Source organism: Salmo trutta, chromosome 15 (genome assembly GCF_901001165.1).
Source record: "Salmo trutta chromosome 15, fSalTru1.1, whole genome shotgun sequence".
Taxonomy (NCBI): domain Eukaryota; kingdom Metazoa; phylum Chordata; class Actinopteri; order Salmoniformes; family Salmonidae; genus Salmo; species Salmo trutta.
In genome coordinates, this window is record NC_042971.1 from 55418594 (window position 1) to 55442932 (window position 24339).

The following is a 24339-nucleotide window of genomic DNA, read 5'->3' on the forward strand; positions in this document are numbered from 1 at the left end:
ATACAAAAAGGGCAGATAAGAATGACAGGAGAGCTACACAGTGCTATATTCAGGCACTTAAAATATCTATCCTTTATTGTGAAGTAAAAAAAAAAGCCTACAGAAGTATAGAGAACACCCTTTCATTTATTACGCTGTACATTCATTTATCAAATTCTACATAATCAGTTCCTCCATACCATATAATCATCATCCCCATCCGATCCCTACACCATACTTGGTCTTTACAGCCTCCAGATGAGTCAAATGCTCAAGGTAGAAGTTACCCCTAACAACAGATCTAGAATCAGATAGGACAGGCGGTAGGGTTAACGTTAACCATTATGGGGATCAAATAGTATCTGACCCCGTGTCAGTGGTTGGGGGCAACTCCTACTCACTGAGTCATGAACAGTACAACTAACAGACAGGCATAGAAGAGGAAAGAAAAAGCCCAAACCATTGATGACGACCAACTAAATCTGAATGAAATGTGAATTATATTAAAGCAATAAAAATGTATCAATGGAAAATAAAATACATATGGCATAAAATCAAAAGCGTTAAGATTATACTGCCAGATAGGGACACTTTAAGCCATACAAAATACAATTAGCCTGATTTAGGAGAAGCTTCCCCTCCTATCCAGTCATATGCCAATATCATTTTTCAATACACTAACTAAAGGACAAAGATATTTGTCCGATTTGAGAGAATTTCTTGAGACTGTACCTCTTCAAAATATGACTTTGCACACATGAACACCCAAAACCAGTTTGCCTGTTAAGAGGAGACATGCAATGTCTGGATATCTGCAATAGGATGATAAGAGTTACAGAGAATAGTCTGAAACTGATGGCATTCACAAGCTACAACACTTTAGTACATGGTGAGGGACAGGAAGGAAAACTGAACAGGAATAAATCATGTATTGTTTGGTGCCCTGAACAAAATAAATGGTGCTTGGAATAAAACGTTCCAATATTTTTTCTGTTCTTTTTTTTTTTTACAAATAGTAAACTCTTCCAGATCCCTTGTTGAATGTGCAAAATCGTTTGGAGATGGTTAACATTTATTAGCAAGATAAAACGACAATGTCTATAGGTCATGTCTAGGAACTTGTGTAGAATGCACCCTCCACAAAGTGACTAACGCAAAAGACAAATAATGTTCTGTACGATCATATCAGGTCCTCTGGTAGGTCTTAGGTCATCATTAGGTCCTCTGGTAGGTCATAGGTCATCATATCAGGTCAGATGATTATGGTGGTAGGTCTGGGCCATGGTGGTAGGTCTGGGCCATGGTGGTCAAGCAAGGCCTAGCAGTTTTAAAGTCCCTTCTAAATGGAAGAACAGAGACCTGTGTGGGTGCCAGCTACTGACGCAAGTGCTCAAGGTTACACAAGGTCTCACAGTGAACAGAAAGGCCACGTGCCAAATGGCACCCGATTCGCTATGTAGTGCACTACTTTTGACCAGAGCCATATAGGGAATAGGGTGCCATTTGGGAGACACCCACAGGGTACTGGATGTCAACCAACTGGCCAGGTAGAGGACAGGGGTAACTGCCCTGTCTCAATACAGAGGGAAAGCCACCCTCTGATCTTAATCATCTCTGCCATCTCCATCATCATATCAGAACATGGGAGTTCTGAGCCCCATAGGTCTAGTGTTTTTTAAAGTTCCGTCTGTTTGTTTCCGGTAGGGCTTCATTTGGTGAAGGCGGCCACCACGGCCCACAGCAGCTCGTTGGAGCTGGCCTTGGTGCTCTCTGCCTCTGGCTCCAGGTCCAGCAGCAGACGTACCCTCTTCATGGCCAGGTCATACTGTTCGTCCAGCAACGGGGCGAAGGCGTTCTCCAGCACGTCTGAAGAGTGGGCCAGGAAGATCAGGGCCAGCACACGCTTGTCGAAGCGCCCCGGGTCGTTCACCCACTTGTCCAAGACGGACTCCTGGACTTTCTTGACCAGCCGCTGTTTAATGGTGTCGTTGGTCAGCGGGTGGGTGGTCATGTCGAAGAGGAGGAAGTTCTGTTTCTCCGTGGTCAGAACGCCCTTTTCCACAAGATTCTTGGCCAGGCGCTCGCGGACATTCCTCAGCTGGTAGTGCAGCTTCAATGGGTTCCACGTCTCACCTGAACATCAAGTCAAAATCGTAAATGGCCTATATTATATATAAAACAAAGATATTAGGTTTAAAATGGACTAGGAAGGGGAGAAGGAAAGGAGGGGGCAGAGTGAGTGCACCTGTCAAATGTATTGAATCAAATCTACATGAGAATGAAGAAAGCCAGTAAAATAAACAGAGAGATTTAAGAGAACGGGAGAAGGACGGGGGGTAATCCATTTCTGCTCACCGCTCAGCAGCTCTATCCAGCTCTGAACTGTCTCTGGGGGCTGGGTCTCTTTGATATGCTTCAGGGCCTCGTCCAGCAACACGTCTCCTGTTGGAGCGTCCGACTTACAGATCACCTGACCAAAAATAAACCCGTTTTAAAAAGGTCACAAACACTGGGATAAACACACATAGGTTTACACCGCTAGTGTTGGCATTCACTGCTAGTCCTCCAAATATTGCAACACGTAAAACACATGTCAGACAACCTCATCAGCATAAACAAACAGAAGGCCAAGTCCGGGTTGCCCTGCTCAGATGTTTCATGTATCAACCAATGGTTGCGTGCCACGTCATCGACTGCCATTGGGCACCAGACTGCTATAACATATCATGTGATTAGCTGATACTTAAAATACCCATCCAGGCATTGTATGATTTGACATGCATCAGCAACGACTCACAGCTGCCAATCAAAGCTTAGACATTCCATCAATTGGCATGCCCGAATTGACATTTTGGACTCTGACCCCTCCCACTCCAGATCAGAGTTGTTATTGTCTAGGAGAGTGCCGAGTATTCTGACAAAACGAGTATCAATACGGACATGAGGAATTTGCCGGAAACAATGTCATTTTCTGTAATCGGAGAAAGCTGCTAAAAGCCAGAATTTCTCATGTCACTCAAACCATGCCGAATACTGCCTCAACAGGCTGATTCTGCTGTCAGTAAAGACACGGACGGGTGTTGGCCATGATTGGATTAGAAAAAGCCTCTCTCGTTTTCCCAGACAGATACGTCTCTCGCACACACGCTACAGCTCCCACTTTCACTCACTCGTAGTCAGGCACAACTCTCTCCAAACATTGTGAATCAAAATCCACAGATTGATAGCTAGAAGAAAAGTGTCTGGCTATCTAGTTATATTTTCTGTCGACTTTTCTGAGGCCATATCATGGAAGTTTTTGCCATTGGTTATTACTTTATCCGTCAACTCAATTGCATTGGTGAAGCTGCTCTCCCGCCCCTTAATTCCTCAGACACACACGCAAGGTTCCCTTACACTCACTCACCTTAGGAATCAAACTGTTTGGACTGGAGAATCACAATCCATAGCTAGTCATTGTTGTTCTAGCTATCAATTTAGTTTTACTTTATACCGCCATATGGTTGTTTTTCTCTGTCTACTTGGTGTTGTTTAGTGGGCTTCTTTGTCTGTCCGCATAGGCTATTCCATTGCTGAAGAATACTTATTTGTCGTTATGCCGTGAGCTATGCCAGTGCATGCTTGCTATTATTATTTCTCCAAGACATGTTTTTTTGAGCGACAGATCATTAGATCAAATTACCAATGTAATTGGTTCATTTTGATTGTAGAAATGTGACAAAGGCTCCAAGTTGGGATAAGTTTTGCTCCTCTCGAAAGTGAAATGTAGCCTAGGCTTCTAGGACGAGCCAACTAAATCGTAAGAAATAAATGCAGGCAGCAGTAGCCAACCATGCATTATTTATGAACCTATTTTGTTGATAATTAGGACTATGAAAGTAAGTCATGTGCCTTTCAGATGTCGAGATCGTGAACGATGTGTGAATGAGTGAAGGAACATCAGAAACACTCTGAGCGATAGCGCTTTACCGCACTTATAGGTTTTCCGATCGCGAGTAAATCCAATTACAAGTATCCTATCAAGTGTGGTAAACGGATAGAATTACAAATACAAGTATGACGAGTTCGGGACAGCCCTATTATCATCGTCGGGTGAAGACTGAAGTCTGGCTGTTTGGCAGGCGACCAAGTTTATCAGTGTGTTTTAATAGAAGGTTTGAAACTTGTGAGTGCTCACCTTTCTGGCCAACAGACTTTTCCTCCTCATGCCACAAGCCTCGAGCTGCAGTCTTCCTCTCAAAGCCAGTTCAATGACCATACACCCTCGAAGACCTGAAGAAATGCAGTCATTCCAGAAGGAAGTGTATCCCTGTTGGAAAATTTTTTATAATGAGACCTATTGCTTCACAGGGTTAGCGCCACTTCCTGGATAAATAAAACCGACAGACAAGTGACCACTAGCGGTTCTAAGGGGGGGGGGGGGGCAGTGCCCCTGTGACAACAATTTTGGACCCCCTTGTGGCCCCCCCTAAATGTGGAGTATGAAATAATTTTTACATAACTCATTTTTGCTATGGTTCGTTTTTACATCCGTTATTAGACAGTGGCAACGATGATGATTATGAACATGGTCTTTTGCCTGCAATGCAGTGAAGAAAACGATATGACAACAATAACGTCTAATGTAACTGGCCCCTCTAACAGAACAACTGGCCCCAGCTTGGCCCCCACAGTTGAAATGGTCTAGAACCGCCACCGCAAGTGACACGCCACAAAGTAACACGTTTGATAACCTTCAGTTTGTAATGTTGAATATTACATGACAATATAGCTAGAAATGTTAGTTAACTACCTAAATGTAGGAATAACACATTATTATTTTAGCTAACTAGTGAACGTTAGCTGGTTAGAACGTAAACAAACCAGCTAACTTTAGCAAGCTAACTCAGCTCGCTAGCACAACAGGCTAACGACAATAGCTAGCTAACATACCTCTCGATCTTTCAATCCCAACAGCAACACTTCTTCCATCAACGTCAGTCGAGTTTCTTTGGAGTCTCCCTTCTCGTCCTCTTCCTCTTGGCGTGGCTCGTAGTCCTCATCCTCGGACCCCCTCTCCTTGTCGGCGGCTGCATTACGAGAGGCCTCGGTCCTCCTCTGCACAAGGCCCGAACTTCGCTGTGTTAGGGAAGTCATCTGGATGCACGTCCAAACAACAGATAAATAGAAATGATTTCGGTACCTCAAGATGGTTTTAGGGTTTCCGATGCATAAATGAACACGGATGATCGTAAACTGTGGTGTCAAGTGAATATTAGAATAAATACAGCAGCAAACCTGCAACAGATTCCTACTTTGATACTTTCAACTTCCTGAACCAATATGGCGACAAGTGATGACGTCCGATGAGGATATTCTCTCTCTCTCTCTCAATTTCAATTTAAGGGGCTTTCTCTCTCTGTCTCTCTCTCTCTCTCTCTCTTTTCAATTTAAGGGTCTTTATTGGCTTGGAAACATATGTTTACATTGCCAAAGCAAGTGAAATAGATAATAAACAAAAGTGAAATAAACAATACCAAATTAACAGTACACATTACACTCACAAAAGTTCCAAAATACATTTCAAATGTCATATTATTTCTATATACACTTTTGTAATGATGAGCAAATAGTTAAAGTACAAAAGGGAAAATAAATAAACATAAATATAGGTTGTATTTACAATGGTGTTTGTTCTTCACTGACTGGTTACCCTTTTCTTGCGGCAACAGGTCACAAATCTTGCTGCTGTGATGGCACACTGGTATTTCCCCCAATAGATATGGGAGTTTATCAACAATGGATTTGTTTTTGAATTCTTTGTGGATCTGTGTAATATGAGGGAAATATGTGTCTCTAACATGGTCATGCATTTGTCAGGAGGTTAGGAAATGCAGCTCAGTTTCCACCTCATTTTGTGGGCAGTGTACACATAGCCTGTCTTCTCTTGAGAGCCAGGTCTGCCTTTGGCGGCCTTTCTCAATAGCAAGGCTATGCTCACTGAGTCTGTACATAGTAAAATATTTCCTTAAATTTGTGTCAAATTGTGTTGCTGTCCTGGGGGGGGTCTGTTTTTGTTTGTGAACAGAGCCCCAGGACCAGCCTGCTTAGGGGGCTCTTCTCCAGGTTAATTTCTCTGTAGGTGATGGCTTTGTTATGAAAGGTTTGGGAATCGCTTCCTTTTAGGTGGTTGTAGAATTTAACGGCTCTTTTCTGGATTTTGATAATTAGCGGGTATCGGCCTAATTCTGCTCTGCATGCATTATTTGGTGTTTTACGTTGCACACAGAGGATATTTGTGCAGAATTATGCATGCAGAGTCTCAATTTGGTGTTTGTGCCATACTTTGAATTCTTGGTTGTTGACCGTACCCCAGACCTCACAACCATAAAGGGCAATGGGTTCTATAACCGGTTCAAGTATTTTTTGCCAGATCCTAATTGGTATGTTAAATTTTATGTTCCTTTTGATAACATAGAAGGCTCTACTTACCTTGTCTCTCAGATCGTTCACAGCTTTGTGGAACCTACCTGTGGCACTGATGTTTAGGCTGAGGTATGTATAATTTTTTTGTGTGATCTAGGGCAACGGTGTCTAGATGGAATTTGTATTCGTGGTCCTGGCAATTGGACCTTTTTTGGAACACCATCATTTTTGCCTTACTGAGATTTACTGTCAGGGCCCAGGTCTGACAGAATCTGTGCAGAAGATCTAGGTGCTGCTGTAGGCCCTCCTTGATTGGGGAGAGAAGCACCAGATCATCAGAAAACAGTAGACATTTGACTTCAGATTCTAATAGGGTGAGGCCGGGTGCTGCAGACCATTCTAGTGCCCTCGCCAATTTGTTAATATATATGTTGAAGATGGTGGGGCTTAAGCTGCATCCCTGTCTCACTCCCCAGCTCTATGAAAATAAATGTGTGTTTTTTGCCAATTTTAACCGCACACTTGTTGTTTGTGTAAAAACATTTTATAATGTTGTATGTTTTTCTCCCAATACCACTTTCTATCAATTTGTATAGCAGACCCTCATGCTAAATAGAGTCGCAAGCTTTTTTGAAATCAACAAAGCATGAGAAGACTTTACCTTTGTTTGGTTTGTTTGTTTGTCAATTACGGTGTGCAGGGTGAATACGTGGTCTGTCGTAAGGTAATTTGGTAAAAAGCCAATTTGACATTTGCTCAGTATATTGTTTTCGCTGAGGAAATGTACAAATCTGCTGTTAATGATACTGCAGAGGATTTTCCCAAGGTTGCTGTTGATGCATATCCCACGGTAGTTATTGGGGTCAAATTTGTCTTCACTTTTGTGGATTAGGGTGATCAGTCCTTGGTTCCAAATATTGGGGAAGATACCAGAGCTGAAGATGATGTTAAAGAGTTTAAGTATAGCCAATTGGAATCTGTGGTCTGTATATTTCATCATTTCATTTTGGATAACATCAACCCCACAGGCCTTTTTGGGTTGGAGGGTTTGTATTTTGTCCTGTAGTTCATTCAATGTAATTGGATAATGCAGTGGGTTCTGGTAGTCTTAAATTGTTGATTCTAATATTTGTATTTGATCATGTATGTGTTTTTGCTGTTTGTTCTTTGTTATAGGGCCAAAAAGATTGGAGAAGTAGTTCATCCATATTTCTCAGTTTTGGATAGATAATTCTTCGTGTTGTTGTTTGTGTAGAGTTTTCACATTTTCCCAGATGTGGTTAGATTCTATGGATTCTTCAATTACATTGCGCTGATTTCTGACATGCTGTTCCTTCTTTTTCCGTAGTGTATTTCTGTATTGTTTTAGTGATTCACCATAGTGAAGGCGTAGGCTCAGGTTTTCTGGGTCTCTATGTTTTTGGTTGGATAGGTTTCTCAATTTCTTTCATTCTTTGCATTCTTCATCAAACCATTTGTCATTGTTGTTAATTTTCTTAGGTTGTCTGCTTGACATTTTTAGATTCGATAGGGAAGCTGAGAGGTCAAATTTATTGTTTAGGCTTTCTACTGCCAAGTTTACACCTTCACCTTCACTATTACAGTTAAATGTTTTGTCCAGGAAGTTATCTAAAACGTATTGAATTTGTTGTTGCCTAATTGTTTTTTGGTAGGTTTCTACACTACTTTCCTTCCATCTATAGCATTTCTTAATATTGTGCAATTTCTTTGGCTTTGATGCCTCGTGGTTGAGTATTGCTCTGTTCAAGTACAGATGGGCGATGGGTTAGCGCGTTAGACTAGTAAACAAAAGGTTGCACGATCGAATCCCCGAGCTGACAAAGTAAAAATATATCGTTCTGCCCCTGAACAAGGCAGTTAACCCACTGTTCCTAGGCCATCATTGAAAATAAGAATTTGTTCTTAACTGACTTGCCTAGTTAAATAAAGGTTAAAAAAAGTAGGCTGTGATCTGATAAGGGTGTCAGTGGGTTGACTGTGAATGCTCTGAGAGATACTGGGTTGAGCTCAATGATTTAGTAATCTACAGTACTACTGCCAAGGGACGAGCTGTAGGTGTACCTACCATAGGAGTTTCCTCAAAGCCTACCATTGACTATGTACAGACCCAGCATGCGACAGAGCTGCAGGAGTTGTGACCCGTTTTTGTTGGTTGTTTTGTCATAGTTGTGTCTAAGGGGGCATATTTGGGAGGGAATACTGTCAGCTCCAGGTAGGTGTTTGTCCCCCTGTGTGCTGAGAGTGTCAGGTTCTTGTCTAGTTCTGGAATTGACGTCGCCACAGACTATACGTCGCCACAGACATGTCCCTGGGCCTGGAAATTGTTGATCTCCTCCTCTAGGATGGAGAAGCTGTCATCGTTAAAGTATGTGGATTCTATTGGGGGGATATACAGTTGAAGTCAGAAGTATACATACACTTAGGTTGGAGTCATTAAAACTTGTTTTTAAACCACTCCACAAATTTCTTGTTAACAAACTATAGTTTTGGCAAATCTACTTTGTGCATGACACAAATAATGTTTCCAACAATTGTTTACAGACAGATTATTTCACTTATAATTCACTGTATCACAGTTCCAGTGGGTCAGAAGTTTACATACAGTAAGTTGACTGTGCCTTAAACAGTTTGGAAAATTCTAGAAAATGATGTCATGGCTTTAGAAGCTTCTGATAGGCTAATTGACATAATTTGAGTCAATTGTAGGTGTACCTGTGGATGTATTTCCAGGCCTACCTTCAAACTCAGTGCCTCTTTGCTTGACATCATGGAAAAATCAAAAGAAATCAGGCAAAACCTCAGAAAAACAATTGTAGACCTCCACAAGTCTGGTTCATCCTTGGGAGCAATTTCCAAATGCCTGAAGGTACCACGTTCATCTGTACAGACAATAGTACACAAGTATAAACACCATGGGACCACGCATCTGTCATACCGCTCAGGAAGGAGACGCATTCTGTCTCCTAGAGATGAACATACTTTGGTGCGAAAAGTGAAAATCAATCCCAGAACAACAGCAAAGGACCCTGTGAAGATGTTGGAGGAAACAGGTACAAAAGTATCTATTTCCACAGTAAAACGAGTCCTATATCGACATAACCTGAAAGGCCGCTCAGCAAGGAAGAAGCCACTACTCCAAAACCGCCATAAAAAAGCCAGACTACAGTTTGCAACTGCACATGGGGACAAAGATCGTACTTTTTGGAGAAATGTCCTCTGGTCAAACCTGACTCAGTTACACCAGCTCAGTCAGGAGGAATGGGCCAAAATTCACCCAACTTATTGTGGGAAGCTTGTGGAAGGCTACCTGAAACATTTGACCAAAGTTAAACAATTTAAAGGCAATGCGACCAAGTACTAATTGAGTGTATGTAAACTTCTGACCCACTGGGAATGTGATGAAAGAAATTAAAGCTGAAATAAATAATTCTCTCTACTGTTTTTCTGACATTTCACATTCTCAAAATAAAGTGGTGATCCTCATTGACCAAAGACAGGGAATTTTTACTGGGATTAAATGTCAGGAATTGTAAAAAACTGAGTTTAAATATATTTGGCTAAGGTGTATGTAAACTTCCGACTTCAAATGTAGGTAGCACACATTAGGAAATGTTTTTCTGTTGAGATAATTTCCTTATTCATTTCTAGTCAGATGTAAAACACACACACGCACAGAGCACAAACATGGACTCAGGTATGCCCACTCAACCATGTTTGTGTTCTGCAAAACATTTCTACCTAATGCGTTCTCATATGCATCTACCTGTTTTGTGGATCCTGTCGCTAATTAAATCAAATCAAATCATATTTTATTTGTCTCATGCTTCACAGACAACAGGTGTAGACTAACAGTGAAACGCTTCATCAAATATAAATAGTGACACAGTAACACATTCATAGATGCTAACTACCTTTAGCGCCTATTGACAATAGTATCTTCTTGCCGAGGGAGTTTTGATAAGAGCCCCGATGCTCATTCTGAACATAAAACGCATCGCTTGCGGTGCGGCTTTGGAAACATAAGGAACGCGTCTGTTGTGTTGTTGAATTAAAGAAGTTTAATTCGCTTTAATAACAACTAATACTCTTCTAGGTCTCACAATTCAAAGCCATTTTGATTCTCTTGTTCTAGACCTGTCTTCATAACTATAAGAAGTAGGTAATCTTGTGATAGTCCAATCACTATTCTAAATCCCTTCCCTAGTTAGATTTAAAGTCCACAACTTTAGCAATAACATTTGATTCCTGTTTCTAACATTACTGTTACAATAGCTTACACATAAAATTATTTTCTTTTACATTCAACATATACACTTCCGGTCAAAACTTTTAGAATACCTACTCATTCAAGGGTTTTTCTTTATTTTTACTATTTTCTACATTGTAGAATAATAATGAAGACATCAAAACTATGAAATAACACATATGGAATCATGTAGTAACTAAAAAAGTGTTATACAAATCTAAATATATTTTACATTTGAGATTCTTCAAATAGCCACCCTTTGCCTTGATGACAGCTTTGCACATTCTTGGCATTTTCTCAACCAGCTTCATGAGGTTGTCACCTGGAATGTATTTCAATTAACAGGTGTGCCTTCTAAAAAGTTAATTTGTGGAATTTCTTTCTTTCTTAATGTGTTTGAGCCAATCAGTTGTGTTGTGACAAGGTAGGGGGGTATACAGAAGAAAACCGTATTTTGTAAAAGACCAAGTCCATATTATGGCAAGAACAGCTCAAATAAGCAAAGAGAAATGACAGTCCATCATTACTTTAAGACATGAAGGTCAGTCAATACCAAAAATGTCAAGAACTTGAGTTCAAGTGCAGTTGCAAAAACCATCCAGCGCTATGATGAAACTGGCTCTCATGAGGCCCGCCACAGGAATGGAAGACCCAGAGTTACCTCTGCTGCAGAGGATACGTTCATTAGAGTTACCAGCCTCAGAAATTGCAGCCCAAATAAATGCTTCACAGAGTTCAAGTAACAGACACATCTCAACATCAACTGTTCAGAGGAGACTGTGTGAATCAGGCCTTCATGGTCGAATTGCAGCAAAGAAACCACTACTAAAGGACACCAATAATAAGAAGAGATTTGCTTAGGCCTAGAATCACAAGCAATGGACATTAGACCGTTTCCAACCGCTGTGTTTTTATGATACTCGGTCTGGGTGAACGGATGATCTCCGCATGTGTATTTCCCATCGTAAACCATGGAGGAGGATGTGTTATGGTGGGGGGGTGCTTTGCTGGTGACACTGTCTGTGATTTATTTAGAATTCAAGGCAAACTTAACCAGCATGACTACCACAGCATTCTGCAGCAATACGCCATCCCATCTGGTTTGCGCGTAGTGGGACTATAATTTGTTTTTCAACAGGACAATGACCCAACACACCCCCAGGCTGTGTAAGGGATATTTTACCAAGATGGAGAGTAGTGGAGTGCTGCATCAGATGACCTGGCCTCCACAATCACCGACCTCAACCAAATTGAGATGGTTTGGGATGAGTCGAATGAAAGCAGCCTACAAGTGCTCAGCATATATGGGAACTCCTTCAAGACTGTTGGAAAAGCATTCCAACAGCGATAAACTAAAATAATCTTTGGAAGCTCCTCTTTCCCGCTCTTCTCCTCACTTTTGGCTTTCTTCAGATATTGATGGAATCTCTCGATTTTCACATTGCTCTTCAGATAATATGGCGATGCTCTAATGTGTTTGATTTCACACACTGTCAACAGTTTTTCAAAAGTCTGTCCAACGAATTGTCTACCATTATATGTAACCTTCTAGGGGGTATCCAACGCCTGCGAAAATGTTCAGCATCTCTGCAGACACTGTACTTGAAGATATGTCACATATGACATCAGCTTCTGGGTAAGAGGTGTAATAGTCAATTATGGTAAGTATGTATTCATTGTGGATCGGCCCCACTAAGTCAATACCTAGTTTAATGCAGGGTCTTGGTGGTAGTTCAAGTGGTTGAAGTGGTTGGTCTTCGTGCAGTGGCTGGTTTAGCACACAAGCTGAGCAATTTCTGATCAGTCTTTCAACATCTAAGCAAACTTGCCTCCATATACCCTGTGGCTCAGTTGGTAGAGTGTGGTGTTTGCAATGCCAGCATGGTGTGTGCAACACCAGGGTTGTGGGTTCGATTCCCACGGGGGGGCCAGTACAAAAAAAAAAAAAAAATGCATGAAATGAAATGTTTGCATTCACTGCTGTAAGTTGCTCTGGATAAGAGTGTCTGCTAAATGACTAAAATGTAAATGTAAAATATACAGTGAGGGAAAAAAGTATTTGATCCCCTGCTGATTTTGTACGTTTGCCCACTGACAAAGAAATGGTCAGTCTATCATTTTAATGGTAGGTTTATTTGAACAGTGAGAGACAGAATAACAACAAAAAAATCCAGAAAAACGCATGTCAAAAATGTTATAAAATGATTTGCATTTTAATGAGGAAAATAAGTATTTGACCCCTCTGCAAAACATGACTTAGTACTTGGTGGCAAAACCCTTGTTGGCAATCACAGAGGTCAGACGTTTCTTGTAGTTGGCCCCCAGGTTTGCACACATCTCAAGAGGGATTTTGTCCCACTCCTCTTTGCAGATCTTCTCCAAGTCATTAAGGTTTCGAGGCTGACGTTTGGCAACTCGAACCTTCAGCCCCCTCCACAGATTTTCTATGGGATTAAGGTCTGGAGACTGGCTAGGAAACTCCAGGACCTTACTGTGCTTCTTCTTGAGCCACTCCTTTGTTGCCTTGGCCGTGTGTTTTGGGTCATTGTCATGCTGGAATACCCATCCACGACCCATTTTCAATGCCCTGGCTGAGGGAAGGAGGTTCTCACCCAAGATTTGATGGTACATGGCTCCGTCCATCGTCCCTTTGATGTGGTGAAGTTGTCCTGTCCCCTTAGCAGAAAAACACCCCCAAAGCATAATGTTTCCACCTCCATGTTTGACGGTGGGGATGGTGTTCTTGGGGTCATAGGCAGCATTCCTCCTCCTCCAAACACGGCGAGTTGAGTTGATGCCAAAGAGTTCCATTTTGGTCTCATCTGACCACAACACTTTCACCATGATGTCCTCTGAATCATTCAGATGTTCATTGGCAAACTTCATAGGGGCATGTATATGTGCTTTCTTGAGCAGGGGGACCTTGCGGGCGCTGCAGGATTTCAGTCGTTCACGGCGTAGTGTGTTACCAATTGTTTTCTTGGTGACTATGGTCCCAGCTGCCTTGAGATCATTGACAAGATCCTCCCGTGTAGTTCTGGGCTGATTCCTCACCGTTCTCATGATCATTGCAACTCCACGAGGTGAGATCTTGCATGGAGCCCCAGGCCGAGGGAGATTGACAATTCTTTTGTGTTTCTTCCATTTGCGAATAATCACACCAACTGTTTTCACCTTCTCACCAAGCTGCTTGGCGATGGTCTTGTAGCCCATTCCAGCCTTGTGTAGGTTTACAACATCCCTGACATGATGTACCTGACACCCTTGGAGAGCTCTTTGGTCTTGGTCATGGTGGAGAGTTTGGAATCAGATTGATTGATTGCTTCTGTGGACAGGTGTCTTTTATACAGGTAACAAGCTGAGATTAACAAGCTGAGACACCTGGGAGCCAGAACTCTTTCTGATTGAGAGGGGGGTCAAATACTTATTTCCCTCATTAAAATGCAAATCACTTTATAACATTTTTAACATGCATTTTTCTGGATTTTTTTGTTGTTATTCTGTCTCTCACTGTTCAAGTAAACCTAACATTAAAATTATAGACTGATCATTTCTTTGTCAGTGGGCAAACGTACAAAATCAGCAGGGGATCAAATACTTTTTTCCCCCACTGTAGAACATTTCTGAAGTGTTCTACTGCCCACATGCATCCAAGAGCTTCTCGCTCGATCTGAGACTATCTTCTCTCTGTAGGGGTCAGTGAACGACTTGCATAAGGGGTTGGCTTATTCTGTCAATTTTTCTGTTACTGTTGTCCTACTGGGCTTGCGTCACTAATCACTAATGTTGGTACATCAAGTTTAAAGTATGCGAGACCTGGTTCACTATTCTGGGCTCTTTTCATTTCTCACATTTTTTTCTCTGTTTCGGATGTCCATTCCCACTCTTGTCCTTTTCTGATCAGTTTCCGTAGTGGTTCTGAGAGGTTTGCGTAGTTTGGTATGAATTTCAGGAAAGTCCATATTTCCCCAGGAATGTATGTAGTTCTCCTGCATTCTCTGGTCTTGGTGCTTTTTCTACAGCCTCAACTTTCTGTGGGTCTGGTTTTATCCCTTCTGCGTGACTACATGTCCAAGGATTTCAATCTGCTTTAGACTAAAGATGCATTTTTCCTTGTTAAGTGCCAGTCCTCTGTCTTGGAATCTTTGAAAGACTTTCCTTAGTCTCTGATCCAGTTCATTTTCGCTTTCAGCGAAGACAACAACATCATCATTGTACCAAACTACACCTTGTAATCCAAATAGTGTAAAGTCCATGGCTATCTGATAGGCCTCAGGTGTGCTTGATAATCCGAAAACAAACTTTCTTGAATCTGTAGCATCCTCTCTGTGTGATGAATGTTGTCAGGTTTCTTGATTCTGGGGCTAGTTCAACTTGCCAAAATCCTTTTCTCGCGTCCAGTTTTGCAAACACTTTTGCTCCTTGCATTGCTTGCAGTATACTGGCTGTCGTTGTCGTATCAAATCAAATCAAACTTTATTTGTCACATGCGCCGAATACAACAAGTGGAGACCTTACCATGAAATGCTTACTTACAAGCCTGTAACCAACAGTGCAGTTCAAAAAGAGTTAAGAAAATATTTACCAAATAAAATAAAAAAGAGTAAAAAGTACCATAATAACATAACAATAACGTGGCTATATACAGGGGGTACCGGTACTGAGTCAGTGTGCAGGGGTACAGGTTAGTTGAGGTAATTTGTACATGTATGTAGGGGTGAAGGGACTATGCATAGACAATAAACAGTGAATAGCAGCAGTGTATAAAACAATCAGGGAGGGGGGTGAATGTAATAGTCTGGTGGCCATTTGATGAATTGTTCAACAGTCTTATGGCTTGGGGGTAGAAGCTGTTAAGGAGCCTTTTGGTCCTAGACTTGGCGCTCCGGTACCGCTTGCCGTGCGGTAGCAGAGAAAATAGTCTATGACTTGGGTTACTGGAGTCTCTGACAATATTATGGGCTTTCCTCTGACACTGCCTATTATATAGGTCCTGGATTGCAGGAAGCTTGGCCCTAGTGATGTACTGGGCCTTACCCACTATCCTCTGTAGCACCTTACGGTCAGATGCCGAGCAGTTGCCATACCAGGCGGTGATGCAACCGGTCAGGATGCTCTCGATGGTGCAGCTGTATAACTTTTTGAGGATCTGGGGACCCATGCCAAGCCTTTTCAGTCTCCTGAGGGGGGATAGGTTTTCTTCTTACAACTGTCTTGGTGTGTTTGGACCATGATAGTTCGTTAGTGATGTGGACACCAAGGAACTTGAAACTCTCGACCCGCTCCACTACAGCCCCGTTGATGTTAATGGGGGCCTGTTCAGCCCGCCTTTTCCTGTAGTCCACGATCAGCTCCTTTGTTTTGCTCACATTGAGTGAGAGGTTGTTGTCCTGGCACCACACTGCCAGTTCTCTAACCTCCTACCTATAGGCTGTCTCATCATTGTCGGTGATCAGGTCTACCACTGTTGTGTCATCAGCAAACTTAATGATGGTGTTTGAGTCATGTTTGGCCACGCAGTCGTGTGTGAACAAGGAGTACAGGAGGGGACTGAGTACACACCCCTGAGGGGCCCCAGTGTTGAGGATCAGCATGGCAGACATGTTGCTGCCTACCCTTACCACCTGTGGGGCGGCCTGTCAGGAAGTCCAGGATCCAGTTGCAGAGGGAGGTGTTTAGTCCCAGGGTCCTTAGCTTAGTGATGAGCTTCGTGCGCACTATGGTGTTGAACGCTGAGCTGTAGTCAATGAACAGCATTCTCACATAGGTGTTCCTTTTGTCCAGGTGGGAAAGGGCAGTGTGGAGTGCGATTGAGATTGTGTCATCTGTGGATCTGTTGGGGCGGTATGCGAATTGGAGTGGGTTTAGAGTATCCGGAAAGATTCTGTTGATGTGAGCCATGACCAACCTTTCAAAGCATTTCATGGCTACCGACGTGAGTGTTACGGGTCGGTAGTCATTTAGGCAGGTTACCTTAGTGTTCTTGGGCACAGGGACTATTGTGGTCTGCTTAAACATGTAGGTATTACAGACTCAGTCAGGGAGAGGTTGAAAATGTCAGTGAAGACACTTACCAGTTGGTCCACTCGTGCTTTGAGTATACGTCCTGGTAATCCATCTGGCCCCGTGGCTTTGTGAATGTTGACCTGTTTAAAGGTCTTGCTCACATCAGCTACCGAGAGCGTGATCACACAGTCATCCAGAACAGCTGGTCCTCTCGTGCATGCTTCAGTGTTGCTTGCCTCGAAGCGAGCATAAAATGCATTTACCTCGTCTGGTATGCTCGTGTCACAGGGCAGCTCACTTCTGCGTTTCCCTCTGTAGTCGTAATAGTTTTCAAGCCCTGCCACATCCGACGATTGTCAGAACTGGTGTAGTAGGATTCAATCTTAATCCTGTATTGACGCTTTGCTGGTTTGATGGTTCGTCGGAGGGCAGAGCGGGATTTCTTATAATCGTCCGGATTAGTGTCCCACTCCTTGAAAGCGGGACACTAGCCTTTAGCTCGATGCGGATGTTGCCTGTAATCCATGGCTTCTGGTCGGGATATGTACGTACGGCCACTGTGTGGACGACGTCGTCGATGCACTTATTGATGAAGCCGATGACTGAGGTGGTATACTCCTCAATGCCATTGGATGAATCCCGGAACGTATTCCAATCTGTGCTAGCAAAACAGTAGTGTAGCGTAGCATCCGCGTCATCTGACCACTTCCGTATTGAGCGAGTCACTGGTACTTCCTGCTTTAGTTTTTGTTTGTAAGCAGGAATCAGGAGGATAGAATTATGGTCAGATTTGCCAAATGGAGGGCAGGGGAGAGCTTTGTATGCATCTCTGTGTGTGGAGTAAAGGTGGTCTGGAGTTTTTTTCCCTCTGGTTGCACATGTGACATGCTGGTACAAATTTGGTAAAAGTCCCCAGCCGCTAGGAGCGCTGCTTCTGGGTGAGCATTTTCTTGTTTGCTTATGGCCTTATAGAGTTGGTTGAGTGCGGTCTTAGTGCCAGCATCGGTCTGTGGTGGTAAATAGACGGCTATGAATAATATAGATGAGAACTCTCTTTGTAGATAGTGTGGTCTACTGCTTATCACAAGGTACTCTACCTCAGGCGAGCAATACCTTGAGAGTTCTTTTATATTAGACATTGCGCACCAGCTGTTATTGACAAAAATACACACACACCCACCCCTCATCTTACCAGACGTAGCTTCTCTGTTCTGCCAGTGCATAGAAAATCCCGCCAGCTCTATATTATCCGTGTCGTCGTTCAGTCACAACTCTGTGAAACATAAGATATTACAGTTCTTAATGTCCCATTGGTAGGATAATCATTATCGTAGGTCATCAATTGCATGTTAGCAATTAGAATGGATGGCAGTGGGAGTTTACTCGCTCACCTACGGATTCTCTGAAGGCAGCCCGGTCTGCGTCCTCTTTTCCCCTGTCTTTTCTTTATGCAAATGACGGGGATTTGGGCCTGTTCCCGGGAGAGCAGAATGTCCTTCTCGTCGGACTCGTTAAAGGAAAAAGCTTCTTCCAGTTCGTGGTGAGTAATCACTGTTCTGATGTCTAGAAGTTATTTTCGGTCATAAGAGATGGTAACAGCAACATCATGTACAAAATAAGTTTAAAAAATGTTACAAATTACGCAAAAAAAACTAACAAAATAGCACAATTGGTTGGGAGCATGTAAAACGTCAGCATCCTCTTCGGCGCCATCTTAACATATGACAGCTGCTTGGTTCGGTTCTCTTAAGTCTCTGACTTATTTTGTGTTTTTCTTTGGAATGAGGAGAATATTGGAAATCCACTCTGATCCTTCATTCACTTCTTCGATAATATCATCATCTAACATCTTGTCCTGTTCTTGATTGACAGCTTCTAGCATTGGATAAGGAACGTGTCTCAGGCCTTGAGCAACAAGGACTATTTGCTAATTCACTGTAACTTTGTGACTGTATCCATTGATATGTCCAAGTCCTTGGAAAAGGGACTCATATTCCTGTGCTAGCTGCATGAATCTACCTGGTGATTGCTCTATTAAATTGACATTATCTCTTGTGCTCAGCGTTTTCCTTCCCATCAATGCTTTGACATTCCTTCTGATCACGAAGATCAGTTGTACTTAGTATTCTATACTATCTCTGCTTCCAAGTAACCTACACACTGTAGTGGAGTAGTCTGAGCACAAGCATATCACTTTTTCTTAGTCTATTCAAGTTCCATACCTGTGTGTGCAAACATTCTCTTGAACAGGGCTTCTCCGATTAAATTCCTTCCAATGCCTGTATCAATGATAATTTTCAGCTTTTGACCACTGACTTTCACTGTTTCTTTCCTCCCTTGATCTATTGAATAGACTAACTCGTCTGAGTCAGATTCAGATTCATTCACAGCTCTAACTGGTTTGTCAGTTTTAGCTTTGTCTCCGTCTTTATTTTTGTCACCTTGCTTTTTGTTCTTTTGAATTGTCTTTTTTTCTACAGACCCTTGCATAATGGCCTGTTTTCTTACAGTACAAGCATTAAGCTTCTTTAGCTCCACATTCACCTGCTTTGTGTGCTGTCAGTCCACATCTGAAACACTTGGTGTCACTATTGCATTCCTCTGCATCAGTGCTTTCGTTTCCGTTTCTCGCTCTGCCTCTCTGTTTATTAGCATTTGCTCGTCTTCCAGTATAATTAGCATGACTGTCTTTAGCCTTGCCAAAATGATCAGAAAGCATTTGATTCTACCTGTGCTGCTTCAAATGTTCTAGCAACGATGAGCGCTCTTTGTAGTGTTAACCCTTCTACCTGCAGCAATTTATCTCTCAGTCTTTTGTATGTGCATTTTTCCACCTGCTGATCCCTCAACATGTCTGATTCCAGAGCATCAAACTCACATGATTTAGCCAGTTCTCTTAATGTGTTCCCATAAACATCAATAGTTTTGTCTTGAGCCTCTGCTCTTTGTCTAAACTTGTGCCTTTCCAACACCACATTTCTCTGCGGTGTAAAGTAGGAATCAAGTGCGGCTACAGTCTGTGCGAATATGCCTTTTTCTCCGGATAGATTGGAAAGATTCTCTGCGCTGGTGCTCCAATACAATGCAGCAATGTAGCTCGTCTCATTGTGTTCGCAGCTCCTCCGGTTCCACTGACGATTTCAAAGAAGTTGGGAGATTCCATCCATATCTTGTAGTCCGTGTACAAGTCTGCTGCTCCGAGATTCAATGGAATTGGCGGGGCTAATTGACCATAAACAAGAACAGGTGGCTGTGGTCTACTAACCTGTACCCCCGCACATTGACTCGTTATTGTTATTTTATTGTGTTACTTTTTTTGCTTTAGTTTATTGAGTAAATATTTTTTAACACTTATTTTCTGAAAACTGCGTTGTTTTTTAAGGTCTTGTAGGTAAGCAATTCACTGTAAGGTCTACACCTGTTGTATTTGGCGTATGTGACAAATACACATTTATTTGATTTTCTTCCATGCTAAATTTAAAAAAAATGTTTTTGAAAGTGTAGTCAGCTTCATTCATGTCCTTGAGGTACATGTTTACAGTCCTTCATTCCTCGTCGCCTAAATGTTGTGTTGTTGAATTAAAGAAGTAGTCAAGGTTCTTGTTTAACTCGCTTTAATAGCAACTAGTACTTTTCTAGGTTTCACAGTTCAAAACAATTTTCACTGTCTTGTTCTAGTCCCGTCTTCATCACTATAACAATTAGGTCATCTCGCGATAGTCCAATCACTATACTACAGTGTCTTTCATATAAATACATTTTAAATTATATTAAAAAAACAAAAGGTTAAATTACTACACACCTTTATAGGGTTAGGGTTCCCACTTACAGGGTTAGGATTGCCATATTTTCATATTACAGTGCTTGTTTACGGAAAACAGACGGAAGACAAAGGCATACGTGTGCTAATTAGCTATCTGTGTCTCCAAAACACCTGTGTGTAAACGGAAGACGGATGCCATAAACAGGCTGTCAATGGAAAATACTGTCGGCTGCAACTGTGTCAAAACAGGTTAGAACACCGTACAGTAACTATGGATTTTGTATTTGTGAAATTATTTTGATGTGATATCAAAGTAGAGGGCTTTATGTTTCTAGAACCATAGCCCAATTGAGAATCGATTCACGTTTAGATGGAGTATTTGGCTGTTTTGGCTTCCAAGGCTTCCAATTCACATCTAAACAAAACATGTGAGGTCCTTGGACTATAGGGAGTAGCATTAGGCTCCTCTAGCCCATTATTGAGCTAGGCCTACAAAAGCAACTCAAGGTAAGTTACATTTGACCCAAACATGTTGTAACAGTAATTGCCAGGTGAACAAGGAGAGCAGTCGTTGATAACATCAATCAAAATCATTTCGGTTTAATTACAAGTTGCAACAGGGAGGCACCTTCAGCACCGAAACAGAGAAAATATCTAACGGGACTCTTGGAGACAGGCCCTTTGTATTCAAATCAGACAGTAGCAATTTTTTTCTAAATATCAGCCCGAGAAGCTGTACGAAATGACTTTGCCAGCTGCTACCGGCTGGCTTCCGGGTTAAGTGGGCATTGTGTCAAGAAGCAGTGAGGCTTGGTTGGGTTTCGTTTCAGAGGACACGCGGCTCTCGATCTTCGCCTCTCCCGAGTCCGTACGAGAGTTGCAGCGATGAGACAAGACTGTAACTACCAATTGGATACCATGAAATTGGGGAGAAAAAGGGGTAAAAAAAATAAAATAAAAACAATTCTTAATGTCATCAATACAATAATAATCAGTGTCCCCGGTCCTTGTACCTTCAGTAGCTCTGGCATCAATCACTATCAAACTATATGAGAACAATCCATACCATTCAGTTTCAGGGTCTTTCCAAGAAATGGGTGCCTTTTGGACATGCAAACTTTTAAGAAACTTTTAAATATCTTTCAACATTGAATTGCATGGAGGATATGTTTAGGTTACGGAAAACACTTGTTCCATCTCAGGCATTAAAATCCTATGAACTAAGAACATTTTATCTTCACTTGTACAACACTGTCTGGTGTCTTCAACCCTGTTACGGAGTCTTATGTAACTGACAAACTGTTATTTAAAAGCATGTTTGAGATAATCCAACATTTTCTCATTGATTAAGTATCCTTGGTACAAATAAACTTGCATATAATATCAAACTGCTAAAGTTAGTTTCGGCCTCTAACAGGGTTGAGATAGGCCATTAGTCCTCATGTGGTGAAGAGCATGGGACCACATAGTGTTCATGAAACCACATGGTGTTCCACACAGAATTAAAGTTTAATATCATTCTAGTTTTTATAACATTAACTGAGCGAACAGGGTTGACGTGATGAGCTCAACCACTTGAGTCAAAGATGACTGAGGTGGTCGCCAACGAGTCGGCAGCTCTGGATGTTCTGCTTACTCCGGCCCTAATCCCTGGGACTCGAAAGAGGAAGCGGTGGCGAAAAGAGGCAGGCGAGGTGGCCTCCTAACTAGATTACGTTGGCGAACAAATAGACCGCTATTGCCTTCTGTTCTGTTGGCGAATGTGCAGTCACTGGAGAACAAACTGGATGAAATCCGTTCGAGACTATCCTATCAACGGGACGTGAAGAATTCTATATTTTTCTGAGTGTTTTTTATTTTTTTACTTCACTGAACAAGGACATGCATAATATACTGTATATCTCGCGGGTTTCTCCATGCATCATCTAGACCTCACAGCAGCCTCGGGTAAGACTAAGGGGGGAAGGTGTGTTTCTTTGTTAACAGCAGCTGTTGCACGATCTCTAATGTTGAGGAAGTCTCAAGTTTTTGCTCGCCTGAGTTAGAATACCTCACGATAAGCTGCAGGCCATACCATTTACCAAGAGAGTTTTCATCTATATTTTTTGTGGCTGTCTATTTTGTAGCTGTCCACAAAACGATGCGGGCACTAAGAACACACTCAATGAGCTGAAGAGGGCCATAAGCAAAAAAGAAAATGCACATCCAGAGGCGGTGTCCGGGGATTTTAATGCAGGGAAACTAAAATCCGTTTTACCAAATTTTTACTAGCATGTCACCTGTGCAACTAGAAGCGGCAAAACTTTTGATCACCTTTATTCCACACACAGAAATGCATACAAGGCTCTCCTTCGCCCTCCCTTTGACAGCTCTGACTATAACTTTATCCTCCTGATAACTGCTTACAAGCAAAAACTCAGACAGGAAGTACCAGTACAATACGAAAGTGGTCTGATGAAGTAGATGCTAAGCTACAGAACTATTTCGACAGCACAGACTGGAATTGAGGAGTTTACATCAGTTACTTGATGTGGAATAGAGTTCCATGTAGTCATGGCTCTATGTAGTACTGTGTGCCTCCCATAGTCTGTTCTGGACTTGGGAACTGTGAAGAGACCTCATGTGGCATGTCTTGTGGGGTATGCGTGGGTGTCCGAGCTGTGTGCCAGTAGTTTGGACAGACAGCTCGGTGCATTCAACATGTCAATACCTCTCATAAATAAAAGTAGTGATGAAGTCAATCTCTCCTCCACTTTCAGCCAGTAGAGATTGACATGCATATTATTAATATTAGCTCTCTGTGTACATCCAAGGGCCAGTCGTGCTGCCCTGTTCAGAGCCAATTGCAATTTTCCTGAGTCCTTTTTTGTGGCACCTGACCACACGACTGAACAGTAGTCAAGGTGCGACAAAACTAGAGCCTGTAGGACCTGCCTTGTTGATAGTGTTGTTAAGAAGGCAGAGCAACGCTTCATTATGGACAGACTTCTCCCCATCTTAGCTACTGTTGAATCAACATGTTTTGACCATGACAGTTTACAATCTAGGGTTACTCCAAGCAGTTTAGTCATCTCAACTTGCTCAATTTCCACATGATTTATTACAAGATTTAGTTGAGGTTTAGGGTTTAGTGAATGTTTTGTCCCAAATACAATGCTTTTAGTTTTAGAAATATTTAGGGCTAACTTATTCCTTGCCACCCACTCTGAAACTAACTGCAACTTGTTGTTAAGTGTTGCAGTCATTTCAGTCACTGTAGTAGCTGATGTGTATAGTGTTGAGTCATCTGCATACATAGACACTCTGGCTTTACTCAAAGTCAGTGGCATGTCGTTAGTAAAAATTGAAAAAAGCAAGGGGCCAAAACAGCAACCCTGGGGAATTCCTGATTCTACCTGGTTTATGTTTGAGAGGCTTCCATTAAAGAACACCCTCTGTGTTCTGTTAGACAAGTAACTCTTTATCCACATTATAGCAGGGGGTGTAAAGGCATAACACATACGTTTTTCCAGCAGCAGACTATGATCGCTACTGTCAAAAGCTGCACTGAAGTCTAACAAGACAGCCCCCACAATAATTTTATCATCAATTTCTCTCAGCCAATCATTAGTCATTTGTATAAGTGCTGTGCTTGTTCAGTGTCCTTCCCTGCTGAAAGTCTGTTGTCAATTTCTCTACTGTGAAATAGCATTGTATCTGGTCAAACAATTCTTTCCAGAAGTTTACTAAAGTTTGGTAACAGGCTGATTGGTCGGCTATTTGAGCCAGTAAAGGGGGCTTTTCTATTCTTGGGTAGTGGAATGACTTTAGCTTCCCTCCAGGCCTGAAGGCTCACACTTTCTAGTAGGCTTAAATTGAAGATGTTGCAATATTGTCTGCTATTATCCTCAGTAATTACCCATCCAGATTGTCAGACCCC

At 42.1% G+C, this 24339-nt stretch overlaps 1 protein-coding gene across 2 annotated transcripts; it reads right to left on the reverse strand.

Moving 5' to 3' along the window:
- Positions 1-46: 46 nt before the first annotated feature.
- LOC115149381 (Golgi phosphoprotein 3-like) lies at positions 47-5325 on the reverse strand. Of its 2 annotated transcripts, XM_029692205.1 has the most exons (5): positions 5257-5325; positions 4912-5115; positions 4157-4288; positions 2335-2449; positions 47-2112 (listed from the first exon to the last, which is right to left on the reverse strand). In XM_029692205.1, the coding sequence occupies exons 2-5, from the start codon at positions 5113-5115 to the stop codon at positions 1688-1690; spliced, it is 876 nt and encodes a 291-aa protein (XP_029548065.1). In that variant the 5' UTR covers positions 5257-5325; the 3' UTR covers positions 47-1687. The 2 variants fall into 2 exon arrangements, with proteins under 2 accessions (XP_029548065.1, XP_029548064.1); XM_029692204.1 differs by having other exon boundaries at positions 4912-5316.
- Between the last annotated feature and the right edge of the window lie 19014 nt (positions 5326-24339).

What these genes read in the sequence shown, in the direction of transcription:
- LOC115149381 (XM_029692205.1), bottom strand. Translation starts at nt 5,115, where the DNA reads ATGACTTCCCTAACACAGCGAAGTTCGGGCCTTGTGCAGAGGAGGACC. An exon ending in AAAGTCTGTTGGCCAGAAAG is followed by an intron (nt 2,450 to 4,156) that starts GTGAGCACTCAC and finishes ATTTTTGGTCAG; the next exon opens with GTGATCTGTAAGTCGGACGC. An exon ending in CTGGATAGAGCTGCTGAGCG is followed by an intron (nt 2,113 to 2,334) that starts GTGAGCAGAAAT and finishes CTTGATGTTCAG; the next exon opens with GTGAGACGTGGAACCCATTG.